Here is an 18,179-nt window from a genome sequence, read left to right on the forward strand (position 1 = left end):
ACCGCCGCCACCAAAGCTGGCATTCTCTGCCGACGCCGCTACATCCATCGAGGCTCCCGGCAACATCGAAACCGGACTCTACACTACCCTGAAGGCACAAACACCCCCTCATTCTGGACTAACTCTCGCTCCCCTGTCATCACCACATACCACTGACCACTGACCCCTCAAACCTCCGCTCTCTCCCTCCCGCTCCCCCATCCATCTCCCTTGCACTGTTGAACACTCGCTCTCTCTCCAAAAAATCCCCTGTCATATCTGAACTGATACTGGACAACAACCTGGACATACTTCTCCTCACTGAAACCTGGCAACAACCCTCGGATTACTACTCACTCAACCAGGCCATCCCCCCTAATTACAACTACATCACTAAACCCCGCCTCTCTAAGCGAGGGGGTGGTCTCACTGTTCTGCACAAACACACCCTAACTGTCACTGTACTGGACCTCAACCTCCCACCCATGTCATCCTTTGAATACCTCGCCTTTTCACTCCCCAACTCCATAACTGCACTTCTACTCTACCGCCCACCGAAGCCACACCCCTCTTTTCTGTCTGATCTCTCATCACCGTCTCCAAAACAACCACCTGCTCCCTCGACCCCCTCCCTAACACCCTGACCAAGGCCTGCCTCCCTGCCCTCATCCCCCACCTCACTGCCCTCTTCAATTAATTCAGTCATTATCCCAAGGCCACGTTTCTTCAATATACAAACTCGCCACTGTCACCCCCATTCTCAAAAAGCCCACTCTTGACCCAGCCAACCTCTCCAACTACCGCCCCTTCTCCAACCTATCATTCATCTCCAAAACCCTTGAGCACGCTGTCTCTGTCCAACTTTACTCCCACCTCCAGTCCAACAACCTGTAGGAACCCCTTCTGTCTGGTTTCCGCCCACATCACAGCACCGAAACAGCCCTGGTCAAGGTCATCAATGATCTCCTCACCTCTGCAGATTCAGGTGCCCTCAACATCCTGATTCTACTAGACCTGAGCGCAGCCTTCGACACAGTGTCTCACTCCATCCTCCTTCAAAGGCTGTGCCAACTGGGTGTTGAGGGCAGCGCACTGGACTGGCTCACCTCTTACCTCACCAACAGACAATAGTTCATCTCCCTCTCCGGTCACACCTCCACCTCCTCCTCTGTCACACAAGGGCTCCCCCAAGGCTCAGTCCTCAGCCCCCTGCTTTTCCTCTACTACATACTCCCCCTCGGTCACATCATCCGCCAATTCAACCTGGACTTCCACTGTTACGCTGACGACACCCAGATCTACATCAGCACAAAATCCACCCAGAACCCACCCCTCAGTCACATTGAAAACTGCATATCTGCAATAAAAACCTGGCTAACCCACAACTTCCTCAAACTCAACAGTGACATGACAGAAGTCATCCTCATCGACACCAAATCCACACTCAAAAAAACCGGACCCATCATACTCACTATTGAGGACACTACCATCACCCCCCCCCCCCACCCTTTGATGGTCCAAAACTCAGCCGCCCGCCTGCTCTCAAACACCCGGTCCCGTGACCACATCACTCCTGTCTTCCACTCTCTCCACTGGCTCCCCATCAAAGAACGTATCAAATTCAAAGTACTCATGCTCACATACAAAGCCCTCCATAGCCTGGCCCCCCTGACCTCCTTCTTCCCCACCGCCCTACCCATACCCTCCGATCCTCATCCACTGTTCCCCTCACTGTCCCACCCTCAAAACTCAAAGGCGACTGTGCCTTTTCACAAGCTGCACCCCGCCTCTGGAACTCTCTCCCTCAACCACTCAGAGACTCACCCTCACTCTCCACTTTTAAATTCCACCATCTGTTCTCCCATGCATACAACCTCCCCTACCCCTAACCATCTCCCCTAACCCTGCCACCCCCCTCCCCCCTGGACATTGCTGCATTACTTGTTCCCCGTTCGTTAACTCTGTGTTCTATGTGCTCATGTTATCTGTTGCTTGTTGTTTCTGTGTTTTCAGTTTTTCCCATATTGTCAGTGTCTTTGAGCCTTGGAAAAGCGCTATATAAATACAATGAATTATTATTATTATTATCATTATTATTATCATCATCAGCGGTCACTCGGAGGCGGTCAATCCTGGAGCCGCATATGTTGGTGCAGCGTGGGCTGGGGAAAGTCATGGTGATGGTTTGGATTGGGCCTTTTTGGTGGAGACTCTCTCCTTTCTGAGTCTGTGCTTATCTTCTGCAGCATGGCGGAGGTCCTCATTGTACAGTGTAGCACCCTCCCGGACAACGGTTCTCCAGGTCGCCCTAATGGTTGCTGTGTCTTCCCAGGTCTTAAAGGTCTATGTGGCAATTTTTGATGTTTGCCTTAATGTTGTCCATATACCTCTTCTTTTGACCTCCCGGGGCACATTTTCCTACCACAAGCTGGGAGTATAGGACTTGTTTTGGGAGGTGTGAGTCAGGATAACATGGCCAGTCCATCTGAGCTGGTGTTGGGCGATGGTGGCAGTGATGGTGGGGATGTCAGCCTCCTCCAGGACGCTGGTGTTTGTGCGTCTGTCCTGAGGATTTTCCGGAGGCAATCTCTGATGATGTGCCTCTAGTGCCTTCAAGTGCCTGCCATACGTGGTCCAAGCTTCTGATCCGAGCAGAAGGGCAACACTACAGCTTTGTAGACCAGGATTTTTGTCCTGTCCTGGAGGTCGTGGTGGTCTAGTGGATAGTGAGTTGGACTTGGGATCGGAAGGTTGTGAGTTCAAATCCCGCCTGAAGCCACACCACTACTAGTGTGCCCTTGGGTAAGGCACTTAGCCCTCAGTTAATCCAGGGGGAATGTCCCTGTAATTCGTAATTTTAAGTCGCTTTGGATAAAAGCGTCTGCTAAATGGCAAAATTATTAATTATTAAATTAGGTCGCGGTATTCAAAGACCCTTTTCCTCAGTCTTGAGAAAGCCCCACTGGCACAACTGAGGCGGTGGTGTATTTCATCATCAGTATTGGCTTTAAATGACAGGAGGCTGCCGGATATGTGAAGTGTGTTTGGTGTTGTCAATGGAGATGGTTGGGGGCTGGACAGGAGTGTTTATAGAGGGCGGTGGCTGATGGAGGATTTGGGTTTTCTTTATGTTGACGGCCAGACCAAGCTGCTTGTATGCTTTAGAGATGGAGTACCATCACCTGTATCATGATTAGCAAAGGCATCCAAAATGCACTGTAGGTCCTTTACTGAAAGGGCCACAAAGGGCCACAAGGGCATTCTTGTCAGCATACTGCAGCTCCATGATGGATACGGTGGTGGTTCGACCTTTAGCCATGAATCTATTGATGTTCAGAAGTTGCCCGTCCATCCTGTACATCATTTTGACTCCTGGGGCAGATGTTCAGCTGTGAGATGGAGGATAGCAGCAATGAAAATGGAGAACAGTGTAGGGGCAATGACACAGCCCTGTTTAACTCCAGTGCCAACCCTGAAGGGTTCTGTTTCATCTCCACTGCCACTGAGTACTGTGGCTGACATATTGTCATGCAGCAGTCTCAGTACCCGGATGTATTTTTCTGGGCAGCCAATTTTTGCCAGAACCAGCCAGAGGGCCTGACGTTGTTCCCGGTATTTCTTTTTGTAATAGGCGAGCAATACATAAAAATAATGTCTGTGGTACCTCTGTTTGGGCGGAATCCACTCTGAGACTCAGGGAGAATGTTTATTGACAGGGGGGCAAGTTTTTTAGCTAAAACCCGAGCTAGGGCTTTCCCAGTGGTGGACAGGAGGGAATGCCACAGTAATTTCCGCAGTCTGCCTTGTCTCCCTTCTTAAAGATAGAGACAATTAGGACACACACACACACACACACACACACACGTAAGCTAATATGTAGTGTCTCTCACATGGCATTGAGCCCTAGGAGGTTTATCCTGTAAGGTCGAATTCAAAACAATTACAAGGGGACACACAACTCTGTCCTGTACTATGTTACGGGAAATGTGTTAAAATGTGAAATGTAAACATATCCCGGTTAATCTCTACATTTCCCGGTGGAAAGGGAAATGTGCACAATCCCCACGGTTAATCTGTACATCCCAGTGGTAGGTCAGGTGCGCTTGCCACTCACAGTAGCGATTCTGATCAGGACGTCAACATTTACAGATTAACCAGGATATGTATACATTAACCGCCGAGATATGTACTGTATACATGTGCTATTTTCAAATACATGTATTTTTATATAGTGCTTTTCTTCTTTCTTTCTTCTTTCTTTTTTTTTATTAAAGATCGAAAGCAAGTTTTAAAAGATGGGTAGATGGAGGAGAGCGTGCTGGATTATTTTACTTCTGTCATTTCCTGTCTCTGCGAAGAGCTGGACTCATAATTGTAATTGGAAATTGGATTTACGTTGTAAATCAACGTGTCAATAATAATAACTAGAGAAAGAGAGAGAGAGAGAGAGAGAGAGAGAGAGAGAGAGAGAGAGAGAGAGAGAGATGTGAGAGATGTGCTAATCAATAAATAGAGAGAGAGATTATGTACTGTAACTAGTCAGGAATACTTTAAACTCTTATGAAAAGCTCTTGAAAAATGACTTTCAGTACTTCAATCCGTTTTTTACCAACATCAGACTAGCAGGACAACATGTGATGTACAGCTAGCCACAACAATGGCAGAATACATGAGGATAGATGGTGTACACTCTTGTGAGCTATATTTCATCTTCTCCAGTTATGAACTACAATACATCTGGAACATCTGAAGATGTTTACACCACTGTCTATATAGAGCAACAGCTGCGTCCATGTCAGTGTTTCTGTCTGATCTAAAACCACGATCGACAAGTGCTTTAATAACTGAAACATGACATCTGCTGTGGAGATCACTAATGTGCATGAGTGATTACGTACGCAGGCACGCACGCAGGCACGCACGCATGCACGTGCACACACACACACACACACACACACACACACTCACACACACACACACACACACAAACACACACACACACACACACACACACACACACAAACACACACAGACAGTTGGAATCAAGAGATGGAATCAAGGAGCCTAACTCAGAAAATAGAACAGGTTTGAAAAAAAAGAAAAGATGATTGACAGAAAACACAGTCTCACAGTTGAGCCTAATCTGCGATAAGGCATCAGACACAGGCCCGGATTAACCCCCTAGGGTGCCCTAGGGTGACCAGACTTGATGTGTGCCCCCCCCCCCCCCCCACCCCAACACACACACCCTCCTACTTTGCAAGTGAAAGTGTGATATTTACTATGGTTACAAAACCCATAGATTTACAAGAGCATATAACTACAGTACAGGCTCATCACAGTTGGGCCTAATGCCGTAGTATAATTATGCTCAAATCTGAATGCAAGTCACATCACAATGCAACACGACTTTCTAAATATAGGCTAATTATTTCCATCATAAATGGCCTGAGACTACATGCTAAACCATAACAAAGGGGGAAAATGCACATACTGTATACTACAATAAAACAAGCTCAATTACCAACCAAGTCCAATAACGACTGTTGCAGGCATATAAGAATAAGAACACATTTTCTGTCAGCATTAATGAAGCGTACTACAGGTATTATGGAAATAAACAGCGCCTCTCTCTTTGCCGCTCCGCTCACCTTCGTGATGCTGTATCAGACGTAGGCTATAGCCCTGTGCATCACACAGGCCCAAATCAGCCACAGCCTCATATTAGCCCGAAATAATCATAAGTAAGCCTTACCTTTAGCAGAACTTATTTTTTCTTGATTTTACGCAGGCAAAGTTGTTTACTAAATCCTCAAAGTCCATCTCTTTGACCAACTCGGATTCAATTGCCAGCAGGGAATCTTATTATTATCAGGCCTCTCTTATTGCACTATAGTTCTCTCTCAACACTTTGGTAGAGTCAGTCCTACAACTCCATCTAGTACTGGACAGTGGTTTTAGAGTCCTGCTGATGTTCACATCCTTATTTTTAAATATCCGGTTCCATCGGTGAGGGGATGCTGCACAAAACGCATACAATGACTGAAGTAGGTCAAAGAAATCACTCGCATCCGTACAGCTATTAATGCTGTTTACACCGACAGCATTAAGGGAATGTCCAGCACAGGGCACGTAATGAATCAGGGGGTTTGCTTTTTTAAGATGCGCCTGGAGGCCGTTAAATTTACCCGACATGTTACTGGCGTTGTCGTAACTTTGTCCCCGGCAATTCGACAAGTCTAACCCCAGGTCATGACATGAACCATTCTTACTACACATTCAGCAAGACTTGCTCCAGTGTGGCTGTGAATGGGCTCGCTCCCTTGCTCGCTCTGCTGCCCCCCCCCCCCCCCCCCCCCCCCCCCCCCACACTGTTAACTTCGGTGCTAATTTTAGGCCTAGGTGAAATAAAAAAAATCCCAATTGTTGGGACATTTTTAAGAGTGGCCGTATGTCTGGAGTCTTTGCCTTGCTTAATTTTTCGCTTGGCAGAGCCACTCAGTTGTCGCCTGTACATTTTGATTTCTTTGTTGATAGTTGATAGTTTGGCGGCACTGCGTCATCGCGCACTTGTCTGTGACTGGGGGGGGGGCTCTTACTCCGAACTCGCAATTATTTATCTTTTTATACATGATAGCCTAAATATAACCGTTAGTTTTGTACCTGTGTGGATGTCTTCCAGTAAATATAGCCTATATTTTAAAAATGTGCCCAAAATATTTTAAAGGTCTATTCATTGTCCGAATAATTTGGTGCCCCCCCATTGGCTGGTGCCCCAGGGCATTCACCCGATGCAATATATGGATAATCCGGCCTTGATCAGACAAGTGGAGTGGCACTAGGATGTCATTCAGTGTAGTGCTTTTACTTTGGTAGAATACTTATGCTATTGATTACCTCAATTGTGGCATTCCCACCCATACACCAGGGGAGGCCAGCCTGTCCCCCTGATGTCTACCTCCACCATCCTCCACTGCCAGACAGACAGCCAGGTATGATCACCTACTTACTTCTAGGTACGGCACAGGAGGGATAGAAGGGAGTGGGTAGTCCTTCAGCTGTCTTTCCTCGTCCAGAAACTTCCCTGCCTTCCCATTGTGAGCAGGCAGGAAGAGGCCATAGTTGAGTACATCCTTCAGGCTCTGGTTGAGAGAACACAGGATCCACTGCTTAGACAACCAGATGGGAACGTCCACGTTAAACTTCATGCACTTCTGTGGAGAGAGGAGATAACAAGAGGAAAATTAGAAATGGCTCCTTTGAGGGAAAAGGTCAGACACTTCTGTGAAACAAGGCACACACAAAATATAGAATTTTGAACATAGGCTACATTTCAGGTGAGAAGAAAGTGAGGAGATGGATTTAGAAGTTGGACACTTTAACAAGAGCTTCAACAAGAGCCTATTAGTACTGATTGGTCTATGGCAACGTTATATTCAACCCCATTAGGGTTAGGGTTAGTAATCCTTTTTAAAAATTGCAAGAACATTCAGTTATAATAATGATTATTTGAGTAGGGACAAATGCAATTAAACATGGAGTAATAAAGAATCAGATGCATTGCACCATCATGTTTTAGCTTAACTTAGCTATTTTTCAGCATCAGTGTCTAGTTGGACTTTCGAATATGAAATGAACAGGAAAAAAGAATAGATAAGATAACAAGATAAAATAGATGGAGAGGCTGTGATACTCATAATCGAGTTAATAATTCACACAGTTATCAAATCACTTCATCATTATTTCCACTGAGAATGCTTACACGGGTGGTGTTAACAGCCCTTGACCAGCAAGGGCCTAAAGCACTTCTGAAGCCAAGCCCATCAAATCAGTTAATGCTTTTTCACAGTTAATCCGCTTGTTAAATCGTGACGTGTTTCCGGGTCCCAACGTTGGCTGAGGCGCTGTCTTCGAAATGGAGAAATAATAATAATAATTAATTATATTTATATAGCGCTTTTCCGAGGCTCAAATACCCTGACAATATGGAGAAAACGGGAAAGTGCTGTGTCCCTTGTTGAATGAATAGATCCGAGTCTAAAAAACGATTAAACAGTCACCGCTGTAGTTCAGAGGTACTCTGGTGCGGAGAATTTCTGGTTTGGAGCCGGAAATAGTTAAACGTCACTTTTGACGTCAGACTTAACAAGCGGATACTCGCTCACCTCAGGCGATTTGCATACCTTTAAAGTTTAATCACATAACCACATGTAATATTCATGCTCTAGATATTAACAGCATTGAGGTTACAGAAAGTGGCACCCAGCAGTAGAGCAGGACAGCAACCGGGGGCTTTAAACATGAACCAATATGGGGCAAGTTTCCACAACCACTTCACAAAGGACTCCCAGTTACCACGTTATGGAGCCTGAGGTAGAGAAAGCTGGGAGTAGAGAGAGGTGAGAGACTGAAACAATCCAATACCACCAGCAAGATCACTACACAACCACAACACTATCAATGCACAATCAATCCACAACAATGATAACCAATGAAATCACTGTCCCAGCTTCATCAACGCCACCCACCCTATCTTTTTTATGATTATCAATAGACTAAACTCACAGTCACATACACACACACGCACGCACACGCACACACACACACACACACACACACACACGGGCATACGCAAGCATGCACGTGCGCACACATACACAGACACACACACACACACACACTCTCTCTTGATTAGCATATTCTCTCTCTCTCTTTCTCTCTCTCTCTCTCTCTTTCTCTCTCTCTCTCTCGCTCTCTCTCTCTCTCTTTCACAAGTACACCCCTCTTTGTAAGATTGTAAACCACACCAGAGAGTCATGATGACTAACTGACACTTGTTCTATAAAGTATGATACACACATTCTCCACACTCTGACTTCCCATCTGCAGGGACTCCTCTATTGGGTTTGTCTGGCTGTTCAGACAAAGGAGTTGGTTTTTATCCCTATTTGTTATCAAATAGGCCTAAAGCTTTGAAAGCTCTCTCTTAAATCTGTGACAGAATGACAAATAGACAGAGGGGGATAGAGGAAGAAAGAGAGGAAAGAAAGAGAGAGAAAGGGATAGAGAGAGAGAGAGATAGAGAGAGAGAGAGAGAGAGAGAGAGAGAGAGAGAGAGAGAGAGAGAATTTATGTGCTAATAAAAAAAGAGAAATCTGAAAATAATGAATAATGAAGGAGAGCTGAGGAATGATGCCGCTAGGGGATATTATTGTGTAAATATTGACTGTAACAACACACAGTCAAAAAGATACACACAGATACTGTATCGGAAACTTGAAAAAAGTTTATGACAAACACACTTTGTTTATGACAAACAACTCCCGCCCAGCGTCGGTTGTGATTGACACGGATGTCTGCTGGAGGGGAATTATCAGCTGAAGAGGACTTGTCAACTGAAGAGGAATTGTCAGAAGGTAATACTGATAACCAGGAGCCTACAAGGAAGATGGCTGGAGTTATTGGAAATATTGGCCCTTTTGATGAACATGTGGAACAATGGAGCGCATACTCTGAGCGTTTTGATTATTTCCTATCAGCTAATGACATTCCTGATGAAAAAAGGGTAGCCACGTTTCTGTCAGTGTGGACTGTGTGGATTCCACACAGTCCACACATTACCCATTTAATCTGTTCAATTTGAATATGATAGTTTTTCTCTCTATTTATTCTCACACTGACATTTAAAGGGGAACAAATCTAAATCAATGACTGAACAGTGGAGGGATAACATAGCATGTGTGTGTGTGTGTGTGTGTGTGTGTGTGTGTGTGTGTATGTGTGTGTATGTGTTGGTTGGTATGTTTGTGTGTGTGTGGAGAGGCAACAAGGTGTATGTATGACATAACAGCTTGTTATGTGGCTCCAAATGGAATTCACACCCCAGCAAACTAAACAGTACAGTAATCAATCTTGCTAATGCTAAGACTTGTGAAAGAGAACGCACATCAGAAAGCTAATATGCAAATGTTGTAACCCCCCCGGTCTCTTGTGGCACTTTTCCACTACAGGGCCAGCCCGGGTCAGCCCGGGCTGGCCGGGTTTATTATCCTTTTTCCACTGACAAAAGTACCCGTGCCATTTCTGGTACCCCTGCCGAACAAGAACTAAAATAGTTCTTGTTCGGGATGGGTAGAGAAAGGTACTTTTTTGCCAGTCTGCGTGTGACGTGTGACGCTGCACACCGTTGATTGGGAAATCGTCATCCCATGTTCATAGATTTCTTCGCTAACCGCCATCTTTAAATACCACAACAGATTTCTCTCTAGGAAAATGTCACTTACTGTTTCTGTAATAACTTCGTATTATCTTAGTTTAATGTCATTTCAATGCATCATAGAACTTTTATTTACAACAAGCATAACAAAAAAATCGCTATTATGGCGATGTCCTGTGCCTATGCTGTTCCTTAGTGCAGCGGCAGTCAAATGCCGGTATATACTCGCTCAGAGTTCATCTCGCTTTCCCCCTGTTGATGTATTAAACAATCTAAGCAATCTAATCAGAGCAGTTGTTATTATGTAATATTATTGATGGATGTGCCCTTTTTGATGGAGAGCAGTGAGCGGATGACTGGATGTGAGCATGTATTTGACTAATGCCGATAGATTCGCGTCTTGCTCCGAAACGTTTCGGAGCTGTCGGCGCTGACAGGATTTTACAGTGTTCCTTCAAACTATCGTAATTCATGAACTATATGCCCAATCTAAAAAATTCAAACAGTTTCTGAAAGCAGAGAAGTTGCACTTTTTTAAGGCTTATTACGGTAGTTCACCAACAAAAAAAGCACAGTGCTCAACGTGTCAGGAGAAATAAAAATAGAATCGGGGCTTTAACACATGTCGGCATTTCCCTGGTTGCGAGATCTAAACTAGTCTACTAAAACTGAAAGCGGCAAGTAACAGGCACTTAACGTTACATTTTGTAAGGCTGATCTGTGCACGATAGTGCTGCATTTTTACATAATTCTTATCGCATTTCCCCCCGCTGATCTGTATAGCGGGGGGAATCTTATGACACGTAACTCCTCCTACAGTCCCGGGTCGTTCCTGTATAGTGGAAAACGTCTCGTACCCAGAACTGTTCAAATGCGAGCCGAGGCGAGCCGTGCCGTGCTGTGCCGTGCCGGTCAATGGAAAAGCGCCATTAGGGTCCACCAAATAACCACCACTGACCTATCAAGACACAAAAAATTCAAACATTGGAAAATAAAAAGTCAACTCATGACCTGGCGTCCTTGAAGAAAAATTACCATAAAAAGATTAAAACAACTACTTAGTGGTCATCCACAAAGATTGACCTACCAAAGTAACTTTTAAAGCGATGGGAAGTGGCGAAAAGACTGACACATAATCAGGAGAATGGCAGCTGTATTCTGTAAGCTTGGATGGATCAACTGTCCAAAGAACATCATGTCCATGTGAATACTGGCTCTGAAAAAAGCCCCATCACGTCAGAGAGGAAGGACAATAGATTTGCTGACAGAGCTGGGAACCTGTCTGTATGTTACAGAACATTCCAGAGGGAGCAGCACTGAGCTACAGTATGGGCCCACATGGAATAATAGAATATAGCAGAATAGAATAGAATATAGTACAATAGAAGGGAATATAATAAAATAGAGCTACCTTCATGATGTCCCCTGACCCAGCTGAGTGTAATTGAATAGTAAATCAATCCACTACTGCTGATTCATGAGCATTTGGTAAACCTCATTATAGAAGAGCTCCCAAAACAATTAAGACTGGGGAGACAGTCGAGCTGGGAAAACATTTGGAATGTTTTAATAAATGTTTAATAAATGTGTGTGTGTGTGTGTGTGTGTGTGTGTGTGTGTGTGTGTGTGTATGTGTGTGTGTGTGTGTGTGTGTGTGTGTCTGTCTGTGTATGTGTGTGTGTGTGTGTGTGTATGTATGTTTTTGGTTCTCTGTATGAAGGAAACTGTGTAATGAACCGCCTTCACAGGGAATACCCCCATCACCACCAGCAGCAGCGCCCCACCACCTGCTCATTCGCAATGGCTTCAGTAAACAGGTTTTCTGAGAGAGAGAGAGAGAGAGAGAGAGAGAGTTTTTTTTGATTGATTGAAAACTTTATTAGAATGTTTGCAGAAGTAGGTACATGAAAGTACATATTACATACAAGGTCAACTAAAAGGATAAAAACCCAAGAAAGCCACTGGCTTATTTCAATTGGGGTCCTTGATTTTCAATTCATCGTTACATGTAAGACAGACATAAGAAAAAAAAACTAGAGAGAGAGAGAGAGAGAGAGAGAGAGAGAGAGAGAGAGATACATTTGTCTAAGTAAGTGAATCATCTACCGTATTTTCCGGACTATAAGTCACACTTTTTTTCATAGTTTGGCTGGTCCTGCGACTTATAGTCAGGTGCGACTTATATATCGCCTCATTTTAAGTACCCCTGCTCCACTCCCCCCGCTATCCCTCACCTCTGCTCTTCCTCACTCCTACCTCCTCCTTCTCTCTCCCCTCTCTGACTGTTAGTATTTTAATGCATCTGTATTTGCCAGTGTTTTATTGTTTTATTGCTGTAAATTATTTAACCTTGTTTTATTTCTAGCTCCCCTCCCCCCCAAAGAGCCATTGCTTTTTGGTCAGGCTGCATTTGTAAATAATAATTTGTTCTTACATGTTTGCCTGGTTAAATAAAGGTTAAATAAATAAAAAATCAATATATATATAATTTCATACTGACTGACATGAACCATGGAGTAAACATTACCGTCTACAGCCGACAGAGGGCGCTCTGGGCCGCTCTGGGCTTGTGACAACTATATGCTGCTCCTATACCACTGAAGAAATGAAGTAAAACATTAGCTTGTTGAAGCTAAGCAAACGGTAGCTTGGTGAACTTGCTTACTGGTAACTTGCTTGTTATGTTAATTTATCCTATTCAGCCTCCCAGGTATGTTCTTTATGCTATTGTGTTGCTGAATAACTGTTAATGCGTTACGTTAACATACCGGACCTCTATTCAGCCTGTTGTTCTGTGTGCTATTGTGTAGTTGAATAAACTTGCCTTTCCAGATTAAATGTCTGTTCTTGGTCTTGGATTTTGTGAAATACATTTCTAAATAAATGCGACTTATAGTCCAGTGTGACTTATATATGTTTTTTTCCTCTTAATGGCGCATTTTTTGACTGATGCGACTTATACTCCGGAAAATACGGTATCCATCAGTCAGAAAGAGTAATCTATGCTCGGGCCAGAGTGCTGCAGACTGCTGCATCCCTGTAGAGGCGGTGGTGCCAGTCGGCCAGCAGAGGTCGAAGAGCGGAGTTAACGGGCAGGTGTTTAGGGGCATTTCAGTAGTCAAGGTGGGAGATGACCAGTGTCTGGACCAAGAGTTGAGCTGCTTCTCTGGTGGATGTATCCATCTGATGTTGTAGAGGAAGAATCTGCAGGAGCGTGCTGCTGTTGTGATATTCACCGCACAGGATAAGTAGTTGTGAAGGATCACCCCAAGGTTCTTGGTTGTCTAGGAGGAGGTCACCGTACTCTACTGGGATGGAGAAGTCTTGGAGAGGGCAGGCTTTTCCAGGGAGGAAGAGTAGCTCAGTCTTGATTGATAGGTTGAGCTTGAGGTGGTGGTCTGACATCCAAGCAGAAATGTCTCCAAGACACAGAAAGAAATGTGTTGCCACCTGTGAGTCAGAGAGGGGGAAAGACAGGAAGAGTTGAGTGTTGTCTGTGTAGCAGTAGTAAGAGAAACCATGTGAGGAAATTACTGAGCCAAGAGATTTGGTATGAATGAATGAATGAATGAATGAATGAATGGACTTTATTGTCATTGCTACAGTACAGGTACCAAACAACGAAATTAAGGAGGGGTGGCTCCCCTGGTGTTAGGAAAGGGAAAAAAAAACTTTTAGAAAGAAAATAAAATCACAAGAAGGTAAGGAGCTGGTTTACATAAATAAAGGCTATGTACACAATCCACTGTACTATACTGTACAGATAGTCAACTAGGGTTGTCATATTGCACAATAGTATTTTTTTCCCGTTATTTAAAGTGTCACAGTTTGCAGGCTTGAAATGTACATGTTTGTGCCTCAGCACTACACCTGATTTTTTCAGTCCAGCAGCTGCCATACAATCCGTCCAGACTGTCCAGGGCCCAGAACTTAGGTCTTTGCTGTGTTCAGGGCCTGGACGGCCCTGTGGTAGAAGCAGTTCTTCAGTCTGTTTGTCTTAGCGGCCAGGGTCCTGAACCTCCTTTTCGAGGGCAGCCTGGTAAAGTGAACGTGCCCAGGGTGGGTCGGTCCCTGGAGATCTTTGAGGCCTTCATGAGACAGCGTGTGTTGTACAGCTCTTCCAGAGAGGGGAGGGGGGCGCCGGTGATCTTCTGTGCTGTTCTCACTACTCTATGTATAGAGGTATAGAGGGAGAACAGTAAGGGCCCTAGGAGGGATTCCTGGGGGACCCCAGTGTTGAGGGCTTGTGGGGAGGACAGTGACCTCTCCACATCACCTGTTAAGAGCGACCAGCCAGGTAGGATACAAACCAGGAGAGTGTCTTAAAGGCAGCCGGGTCAGATTCTGTGGATAGAGAGGAGTTGATTATGTTGTAATGAAAGGAAGGAGGTCTTTGGAAATGGATTTGAGAAGAGGGGAGGGGATAGGAGAGGGCAAATGATTGCCCACTTAGATGTGATCAGTTTTAGAATAACATCTGGGGAGAGGGGGGAAAGAGCTGATAAGCCAGAGAGTGCGTAGCACAGTGGGTTTCAGAGGGGTGGTAGCAGGGTTGGCGTGAGATGGAGAGAAGGAACTGCTAATGTCATCAACCTTATTTTCGAAGTAGGTGACAAAGTCAGAGAGAGAGACAAACAAACAGAAGGAAAGAGAACTGGGTTTATATTTTCTGCTGGGAAAACTCAGGTGACTTTCACTTTCTCTCATCAGCCACTAAATGTGTTTGCTGTGCTCAAGTGAAGCTGATGTGACCTTAGTTTGGGGGGGGAGGATGACAACACAAAGGGAGAGAGATAGAGAGAATGTGTGTGTGTGTGTGCCTGTGAGCATGTCTAGGTACAAAGACAATTTCTGCTGCTGGATGGGCTTCTCACTCCCTTGATACCCCGTCACTGCTCACTTGGTAATGAAGCTCTCTCATTGATGCGTGCAAATCACCTCCACTCCCCCTCGTTCTCTCTCTCATTCTCTCTCCCCTGCTCTTTCCTACTCTCTCTTCCTCACACTATGTTCCCCTACATTGTTTCTTGCTTCCCATTCCTTTATCTCTGTCACCACTGGTGTCTGCTTCTACTGACTATCTCTCACCTCCTTTCTGTTACTCGTCCATTCTCTCTCTCTCCCTGACTAACTTTCTTACCCCTCCTCACTCTCTCTTTTTGTACTTCCTCTCTTCTCTACCCTTGAGGCCTCCATTCTCTTTAGTCTCTTTCCTCCTGACTTCTGTCTTTCAGTCTTCCAGTCTGTTTGTCTCTTTCTCTCTGATTAGAAATCTCTCTCTCTCTCTGTTCCTTTCTTCTCTCACTCTCTTCAGACATTCCAGTTGAGGGTCGTGGAGGTAGAAATCGGAGGACTGCCCATTGCACAGTGAACCTGTCCTCCGATTTCTACCTCCACAAGCCTTCCGTCTCCTTCCCATGGCGCATCTTTCTCACAGACTGGACTTTTACTGTAGAGGAACGGACATCTACAATCTCTTTAATAATGCAAACCTGTGTAAAAGGTTATGATGTAACCCAACCCAAACCAAAACAACCAGAAAAGCTTGAAGAGTATGATCCCCAGCCTCTTACAAAACAAAGTTTGTACATTTTCTGGATGGGAGAACAAACAAAATACAATATCATCGACAGTATAATTACACATTGCTACAGTACTGTTCCCTATTGTCTATTCTGAGAAGGCGAGAGTGATACATCTCCTATTTCCTCATTGAGACTTTTCAACCAGACCTCTTTTCTATCTTTCCTTTGTGACCAGTGTAGTCTGCTTGATCTGCTCCATTGAGCTGATAGCACACCCCTCCTCTCTCTCTTTTTTTCCTCCTCTCTCCTTTATTTCCCTCCTCACCCTTCCACTTTATATTCCCTGTCTTCCTCTCTGAACTGCAATGCAGGGCTAGCCTGATTGGATGCAACACTCAGAGACAGAGAGGGGGAGAACAAGGCAAAGGTATATAATGGAAAGAGACAGAAGAGAGGGAAGGGAGAGATAGACAGGTAGCAAGGGAAAGTTATCATGGATAGAGGGAGGATAAAAAAAAGAAAAAGTGAGAAAAAGTGAGATATAGGTAGTGAAATAGATAGATGTGTTTCTTTGTCCTAAATCGGTGGTCAGTTAAGTCATGAGTTTCTCAAGCTCAGGAGGCCTACTGTGTGTGTGTGTGTGTGTGTGTGTGTGTGTGTGTGTGTGTGTGTGTGTGTGTGTGTGTTTCGCGACAGACAGACAGCTTGATGGCTGCCGTAAGTGGTGAGATGAACGCGCTCAACATCTAAGCTCACATACACCCGTTGTAACTGCCATCGTTATTGCAGTGGGAATAAGATGCACTGGATGCTTTTGATACAATGTGCCTCGTTACCACACTAAGATTGGCTTTTAAACAAGCCCTGAACAGCGGGCGAGTCTACAAACAACGCCCGAACGTCTGCGACCCAAGCCCAACACCGGCCGGAGATGTTCCCGTAGACTTCAAGACGACCAATGACAGACTACGAGTGGACTAACTTTTTCCATAAAGGAATATTCTCCGCGACGCAAGGAAACGCGCGTCCATACGGATTCAAGCTTCTGAAATATGTCGCCAGAATCCTGAAGAAATTCCCACCCTCTGTCGATTTCCCGGTGGACCTTACACCTGACTCGCTGACAGCTTGGATAGAAACGCAGCTTTGCTTCATCCGTGAGAGAATACAACCAGCTCTGCGGGCCTCCGGGACAGAGACACATCGACAACACACCATGAGGGGTCTGAGAATTGCTATGCAATGTCTAAAAGAAAGGCCAAACAGGTTGCCAAATTTTGCTCTGTCTCGGCTATTATTGGCAGCTTGGCCGTGTGGAGAAGGGGGTGTTATGTGTACCCTTAAGTGTTCAGTGCTGCTTAGCCCCGAAATATTTGATTCCCTGTTTGTATAATATAATTTGTGGAACCAAATAAAGTATTCAAATGTGTGTGTGTGTGTGTGTGTGACCATAACCTCAGTGTAATGACCACAGTGTGCAGTTGTCTTCTTGGATGTGGGCGTGGTGTGTTCATCCATGTGTGAGGGTGTTCTCCTGCTCCAAAGCAGGGTTGCCAGCACATGGCAAGACAACAGTATGCATGACAATGAGGGCACAGTTCCATGACAGTTGACTTGACACATGACTTCTATTTTTGAACAGGCTACTCTCAGACAGGCTAATAGAATTCTCATGAATCCCTCCCATGTCCTACATGCAGAGTATGAACTGCTGCCCTCTGGGAGGAGGTTCAGGGCCCTATTATGCACTTCTTAACTTGCCGTCTTAAGTCTTAATTAAGACGCACCGCCAGGTTAAGACCTACCGCCACCCTTATTATGCGCTTCATACGCGCTACTGCTATTATGCAGGTGTCCCTAGGCGCCCACACATAAGACGTAAGACTCCCGTGCATATATTACTCATTGTGGGAGGATTTCGCGCCGTTCCAAAGATTGCGAACTGACGAGCCTTGACCTCATGCACGAGCTTGTTACTTTCTTCTGCAGAGAAGCGCGCTGACCTCCTTCTTAGGACTTCCATAATAGCATAGCGCTAAAGACTCAACGCAGCCGGTTCTTAAAGGGAATGGCACCTGGCACGCTGATTGGGTTGATTGAGAAGACGCCCAAAACACACCCATGACTAATTTCTGGGCTTAGCGCCGGGTTTTAGGCGCCCACTACCGCACGCATAATAGCAAAGTGGCCTTGACCACGCCTCCACGTCTTAAGTTTAGATCTACCGCCTCGTCTTATTGCTTAAGACTTATGAAGTGCATAATAGGGCCCTCAGAGTCCCCCGCTCTAGATTAAATAGATTTTAAAATTATTTTATTCCCGTTTCTGTTAAACTTTTAAACTGCACCAGATGAATGTGAACATATCTTGCTTATCATTTTATTTCCACTCTTGTTTTAATCAGAACTGCCTTCTGTTTGTGTGTTAACATTCTGTATTGTCTGTTGCTCTTTGTTGGC

At 45.0% G+C, this 18,179-nt stretch overlaps 1 protein-coding gene across 1 annotated transcript in view; it reads right to left on the minus strand.

The window, feature by feature from the left end:
• The window catches only part of shank3a (SH3 and multiple ankyrin repeat domains 3a), a gene marked incomplete at both ends in the record, with an annotated part of 384,733 nt that overhangs the window by 238,047 nt on the left and 128,507 nt on the right, over nucleotides 1–18,179 (minus strand). Inside the window, one exon of the mRNA XM_080538858.1 lies at nucleotides 6,990–7,193. Within this exon, the coding sequence (XP_080394984.1) occupies nucleotides 6,990–7,193 (204 nt within the window). The remainder of the gene's footprint in view (nucleotides 1–6,989; nucleotides 7,194–18,179) is intronic.

The sequence above is a fragment of the Nansenia antarctica genome (assembly GCF_963989245.1).
Source record: "Nansenia antarctica genome assembly, chromosome: 9".
Classification (NCBI taxonomy): Eukaryota; Metazoa; Chordata; class Actinopteri; order Argentiniformes; family Microstomatidae; genus Nansenia; species Nansenia antarctica.